This window comes from Triticum urartu, chromosome 2A, assembly GCF_056163025.1.
Source record: "Triticum urartu cultivar PI428250 chromosome 2A, HENAU_Tu73, whole genome shotgun sequence".
Lineage (NCBI taxonomy): Eukaryota > Viridiplantae > Streptophyta > Magnoliopsida > Poales > Poaceae > Triticum > Triticum urartu.
Window position 1 is genome coordinate 19,688,447 of NC_141874.1, and position 7,116 is coordinate 19,695,562.

The window sequence follows — 7,116 nt, forward strand, 5'->3', positions numbered from 1 at the left end:
AGGGCGCGCCTGGGCCTCCTGGCGCGCCCTGGTGGGTTGTGCCCCCCTCGGGGCACCCCCCAGGCGCAGCCAGGGCCCGTTGTGTTCCTTTTGGCCCATAAAAATTCTCCGTAAAGTTTCTTGGCATTTGGACTCCGTCTGATATTGATTATCTGCGATGTAAAAAATACAGAAAAAACATGAACTGGCACTTGGCACTATGTCAATAGGTTAGTACCAAGAAATGATATAAAATGACTATAAAATGATTATAAAACATCCAAGATTGATAATATAACAGCATGGAATAATAAATAATTATAGATACCTTAGAGACGTATCAATATCCCCAAGCTTAACTTATTGGAAATAATACATACCGATGTATGTGGTCCAATGAGTGTTGAGGCACGCGGCGGGTATCATTATTTTCTGACCTTCAGAGATGATTTGAGTAGATATGGGTATATCTACTTGATGAAACACAAGTCCGAAACATTTGAAAAGTTCAAAGAATTCCAGAGTGAAGTGGTGAATCATCGTAGCAAGAAATAAAGTTTCTACAATCTGATGCAGAGGCAAATATTTGAGTTACGAGTTTGGCCTTCATTTAAAACAATGTGGAATATTTTCACAACTCATGCCACCTAGAACACCACAGTGTAATGGTGTGTTCGAACGTCGTAACCGTACTTTATTAGATATGGTGCAATCTATGATGTCTCTTACCGATTTACCACTATCGTTTTGGGGTTATGCATTAGAGACAATTGCATTCTCGTTAAATAGGGCACCATCTAAATCCATAGAGACAACACCGTATGAACTATGGTTTGGCAATAAACCAAAGTAGCCATTTCTTAAAGTTTGAGGTTGCGATGCTTATGTGAAAAAGTTTCAAACTGATAAGCTCGAACCCAAATCAGAGAAGTGCATCTTCATAGGATACCCAAAAAGAACTGTTTGGTACACCTTCTATCACAGATCCGAAGGCAAGATTTTTGTTGCTAAGAATGGATCCTTTTTAGAGAAGGAGTTTATCTAGAAATAAGTGAGTGGGAGGAAAGTATAACTTGATGAGGTAATCGTACCTTCTCTTGAATTGGAAAGTAGTTCATCACAGAAATCAGTTCCAGTGATACCTACACCAATTAGTGAGGAAGCTAATGATGATGATCGTGAAACTTAAGATCAAGTTACTACCGAACCTCGTAGGTCAACTAGAGTATGTTCCACATCAAAGTGGTATGGTAATCCTGTTCTGGAAGTCATGTTACTAGACCATGACGAACCTACGAACTATGAGGAAGCGATGATGAGCCCAGATTCCATGAAATGGCTTGGGGCCATGAAATCTAAGATGGGATCCATGTATGAGAACAAAGTATGGACTTTGGTTGACTCGCCCGATGATCGGCAAGCCATAGAGAATAAATGGATCTTCAAGAAGAAGGCCGACGCTGATGGTAATGTTACTGTCTTCAAAGCTCGACTTGTTGCGAAAGGTTTTCGACAAGTTCAAGGAGTTGACTATGATGAGACCTTCTCACCCGTAGCGATGCTTAAGTCTGTCCGAATCATGTTAGCAATTGCTGCATTTTATGATTATGAAATCTGGCAAATGGACGTCAAAACTGCATTCCTTAATGGTTTTTCTTAAAGAAGAGTTGTATATGATGCAACCAGAAGGATTTGTCGATCCAAAAAGGGCTAACAAAGTGTGCAAGCTCCGGCGATGCATTTATGGACCGGTGCAAGCCTCTCGGAGTTGGAATATATGCTTTGATAGTGTGATTAAAGCATATGGTTTTATACGGACTTTCGGAGAAGCCTGTATTTACAAGAAAGTGACTGGGAGCACTGTTGAAGAACGTTGCAGAAAACAAAAAAATTTCCTACGGTTTCACCAAGATCCATCTATGAGTTCATCTAGCAACGAGTGATTGGATTGCATTCAAAGAACGGGGATGAGGAAGTCGTACACAACGTGATCCAAATCACCGGAGATCCTAGCGCCGAACGGACGGCACCTCCGCGTTCAACACACATACGGTCAGCGTAACATCTCCTTCTTCTTGATCCAGCAAGGGGAAGGAGAGGTTGAGGAAGATGGCTCCAGCAGCAGCACGACGGCGTGGTGGTGGTGGAGCTGCAGTACTCCGTCAGGGCTTCGCCAAGCACTATGGAGGAGGATGGGGTGTTGGAGAGGGAGAGGGAGGCACCAAAGGCAAAAGGTGAGAGGTCCTCCCTCCCCCCCACTATATATAGGGGGCCTAGGGGGGCGGCGGCCCTAGGAGATGCAATCTCCTAGGGGGGGGCGGCGGCCAAGGGTGGGGGGCTTGCCCCCCAAGCAAGGGGGCGCCCCCCCTTAGGGTTTCCCCCAACCCTAGGCGCATGGGCCCTTAGGGGAGTGGCTCCCCAGCCCACTTTGGGCTGGGTCCCTTCCCACTTCAGCCCATGGGGCCCTCCGGGATAGGTGGCCCCACCCGATGGACCCCTGGGACCCTTCCGGTGGTCCCGGTACAATACCGGTGACCCCGAAACTTGTCCCGATGGCCGAAATAGCACTTCCTATATATAATGAAAATGGTGTGTCTGTTTTTCTTGATGCACCCGGTTGAATAGCCGGCTCCTCTAAAAAAAAAAGCTGTCTACGGACACGTATATTTGGGGTGTCCAATTTTAAGGTGAAATTTCCAACGGGCCTTACAAAAATCTGGAGTAGCATTGCTTTCAACGGAAATTTCAGTTAAACTTTAAGGTAGCTAGATTTTTGTAAGAGGAAAATCCAAGTAGACGAGCTATTGCTTTCAACGTGCGGACGTGCTGCGACTGTCTGCGTGTGGGAAGCAAAACAAGACGCTGGCTTTGAACAAGTGTCGTCGTCACATGGACGGCATCCAGGCAGCAGCTTTCTTTCGTTTTCCTTTTTTGTCTTTTCAAATTCAACGGTCGCACTTTCCCCTTTGGGCTAGCGTGACATCTATCCCGACAAAGCCACATTAATCTGTAACCATCGTGTGGAATTTGCTGTCTCTTACGCTAGCTAGCTCCAGCCCAACCGTTGTGCTTGTGCTGATGACTTTTTTTTACCTTTCAGTAAACCCTTTCTCAAAGTCGGCGGAAGATGATTTCTGGCAGATTGTCATGTAGTCCCGTCTTATGTACTCCCTCTTATATTAGTTTACAAGAGGGAGTAGTTATGTTGATTCTACTCCATCTCTGTAAATACCGTTTGTAATACTGTTTGATTTTAATGAAATTGGCTGGTTTGGAAAAACTCTGCACTCTTTTTCTGGGTAAAAAGAAGAAAGACAAAGAATTGTGTGTTTGTGTGCGCGCGCGAGGAATTTCGCTTCGCATTGTAACTTGTCGAACTTGGTCACATATATATGGGGTAAGACTGTACATGGAAGACGAACAAAACATTGCATTTCCCTACAGTATAAACATACACTGAACAAACACTATACACCAACCAGCTCTGAATCTTGCTAATACTGCAAGCAGGCTTATGACCTGAAAAAATTATTACACAGACTGAACCCTTTTGGTAACACGGCCGGATCACCACAAACTGCTCTTCACTAATGCTAATGTGGTAGTACGACAAATGCGCCGACCCTGTACAAGTGTGGTGCCCTTTCATCATTACTAGCAGGCTGTTATCTCTCAAAGAATTCACCTATCTTCTCTTCCAACCACACAGCAGTATACATTGGTTTCCCAGATCTGGCCTTCAACCAGGAAGTCCGGTGCGAACTGGACTTTTTCTGTAAGAAGTTCTCATAATTTGGAACAATCAACCCCACAATCTCCCGACGCAGTGTCACCTTGAGCACAGTACGAACTTTCCATGTCATCTGGCTATCACATATGGTAAAGAACTCTTCAAGAAATCTCTTCAGAGAATCAACACCCAAATATCCCACAAGCGGGACCCAACATTCGTCAAGGTAGCTCTGTATGTGCTGATGGATCAGCGAACAGAGACCCCTCTGCAGTTCTTCACTGGAAAGGCATCCTCCGGGATGATACTTCAGTTGATAAACAAAATCCATATTATTCAAGATGTATATGTACCTTTGACCCTTTGCTGGGAACATTGCTTTTGCATCTCCACTGAGCTTGGAGGCCCAAGCATAGATCATGCTAAGCTCAATAGTCCAATCCCCAGTGCCAAGTACAAACTGCATCATGTCCCCGCTGCGATAGAAAAATTCCAGGTATCGTACAAGAAGAACGGTTGCTGGATGGATGGCACATTCTCTGATGCGATGCATGTCACTGGTAGTCCCCTCAAGCATTCCTCTCAAATCAACCACCATCTTGCGAAAAACATGAGCAACCACATCATGCATGAACTCAGTACTGCTGAAAGTCAATTCCCTTATGGTATATAGGACATCGGCAAGTGCATCAAAGATGGTTGGCATTTGCGATGCATGATCAGCAGACCACCTTGCGCTGCTGAATGAAAGTGCAACATCAAGGAGCTCTTCTACAGATTGCCCGACAACCTCTCGAAAGCAGCATTCCTTTTTGACTTCCTGGCATGACTTCCAATTCTGCCCATCTAATTCAAGCCAGATCAGCTGAATAAGTTTTGCAGTAATTTTCATCTTCATGACAGAAGTCCCAGTCGATCTGTCTGTCAACACAAGAGGAGCGTCATTGATAATCCAACGGTTCTCCTCAACTATGTCAGACAATCTGTTTCAAGGACAAGAATACAAGATCAAACTTCAGAATGTAATGCAAAGTGCGTACATAGTTTCAGAGAGCATCATATGTCAATTATAAAGCACCAAAGTCAATCTTATCTATACCAAGAACATCATTGTTGTTCTACACGTCGCATGATGCTATCCATGAAACCACATAATGCCATAATGTAAAGACAAAACATATAATAATTCAATGACAGATGTTCTCATGCCAGTATATGTAAAGATAACTGAAGCAAAAGCATCATGTAGTAAAAAGCAGGGCACACTAGGGTTATATATAGGAGAAAAGCTCCACTGTTAAACCCAAAATCTAAAACTTGAACTCAAACAGGTTGCTCTCAATTCTTTGAAACATTGGATCCATCTTACTTTACCCCACTTGGGTAAGAAAAAATACAAGGCAGAGAATACATTTACTTAAGTAGTAAGTGAAGTACTACTAGTATTGCAAAGGTCGGAGACTCGGAGTAGAAAAGTTTGACTTTTTTTTCTCTACTAGGATATGAAGAACAAAAACTGTGCCGAATCAAATCAACTGGTACTTGACGAATTAATTACCTGTGGAATCCATCAGAGTTGTTGGCATCTCTGAACGCTCTCTGAAGCAATTCAAGGAATTCAGCTTGGGTTAACCCTGAATCCATGTCTTGGAGCTGCTGGATGAAGTCGGGGAGGATGAGACAGACGTCCCCTGCTTCGAGGAGGTGGACGGGAGTATACCACAAGTTATTGGTCTCGTCGCCGTTGGTGCTTGACCCGCCCCCGTCGGAGTCGGAGGAGTCAGCTTGGGGTGGACTGACGGCGGGGATCGGAGGGGTGCTGTCTGCCATGAAACTGCGGATGGCAGCAGCAACCTGGGCAGCGTCCAGTATGCCCCCGGTGATGGAGAGTGTGGGAGCGAGGCGTGGCTGCTCCGGTTGAATCCGCGGAGGCGGAGCCGCAGGGATCTGGCGGGGTCCATCAGGGTCGTCCTGATGGGCCAATCGGGGCGGATGCCTCAGCACAAGGACGATGATAAGAGCGGCGAGGACCGCGGCGAGGCCTCCGTAGTCCCGCAGCGAGCCGCACGAATCCACGGCAACTCCGAGCGCGGCGCACAGGTAGAGGAGGGCGGCAAACGGGCCGCCGTTGTAGGGACGTGCCGGACGAGCGCGGGGGTGGTGAGGAAGAACGGCACGGCGGTCCGCCTGAGCATGCCGGAGCCCGGGGGCGGGGCGAGGCGGCGTGCCCGCGGCCACGGGATGTGGTCGGCCTGCCGCGCGATGCCGATACCGGGAGCGGGGGCGGGGAGGCACGGGGAGGTGGTCCGGGCTCGCTCTCTGGCGCCCAAGGCCTTCCGCCGCCGCCGTCGCCGTGGCCATCGGAGAGGAACAGGGGAGAGCCGATGGATGGGTTATTCTTGGCCTGAGAAGAGGAAGACGGTGAGGAGGAGACGGCCTGGTGGGCGGCTAAGTATAGGCGAGCACTGGACTGGCCCCACTGACAGTCGGCCGGGATTCGCTGGGCGGAATGCTGGGAATATTCGATTCGTGATGGAGCGGCCGACGATCTAGAACGCCGGAGACAAGTGTCATGATACGTAGGCTGATCAAATCTTTCCTGTGATCCGGCAGCTTACAGTCCCGTACGTCTCTTATCTGACCATGTCTACCTTATCAAATCTTTCCTGCGATCCGGCAGCTTGACTTGGAAATAGTTGAGCGCAGTGGGAGGCGTACGTCATCTTTCTCGTAGTATTTGATTTTTGAGTTAAAAGCATTGAGGGTCCTAGAACTTGTTTAGAATGTGATGATTTGATCCTATACAGTCCCACAACTTGCATCAGATGTGCAACTTTGGTCCTGGACCAATCACAGCACGACAAATGGACTCCTCGGGCCCGAGCCGGTCAGCGCGCGTTTTTGCAAATAGCCTCCGCCTTTCCTTGAAATCAACCCGCACTCACTAACTGGACATCCACGGGGGAGCACCTGAATTAATTATGTCGGTGGGAACTCTTGTAGCTTAAACGCAGACATGCAAACTGTCTCTAGTTCTTTTTCCTGAACTTAAGCATGTGCTCTCTGATCCTGAGATAGCATTGTCGTCTCTTGCCCTATCATGCACCCTTTTAGTTAAACAGACATGCAAACAAAATATTCACTCAGGAAAACATCAATAAATATGATATGCTAGCAGAAATAATTCTTTAGCAAATCCTCTAGATTTTTCAGAGACGTGCTTGCTTATTTCTTCAATCAATAATCAAGTGTATAAGCTAGCAGGTAGTGTTCTAAAAACAATTTCCTACATGAACAAGCTTGTGTAGCTAACTATACAACCCTATACAAACTTTACTGAATGTGTATATGACAGGTTTCCATTTGCGACGACCTGCAAAGGTTAAATGGCCTGAACCTGATTCATG

The 7,116-nt window shown here is 46.7% G+C and overlaps 1 protein-coding gene across 1 annotated transcript; it reads right to left on the bottom strand.

The window, feature by feature from the left end:
• Positions 1-3,329: 3,329 nt before the first annotated feature.
• Positions 3,330-6,183, bottom strand: LOC125535158 (uncharacterized). Its single transcript, XM_048698204.2, has 2 exons — positions 5,268-6,183; positions 3,330-4,692 (listed from the first exon to the last, which is right to left on the bottom strand). Exons 1-2 carry the CDS (start codon positions 6,068-6,070, stop codon positions 3,645-3,647), a joined length of 1,851 nt encoding a protein of 616 aa, XP_048554161.2. The 5' UTR covers positions 6,071-6,183; the 3' UTR covers positions 3,330-3,644.
• Positions 6,184-7,116: the final 933 nt, after the last annotated feature.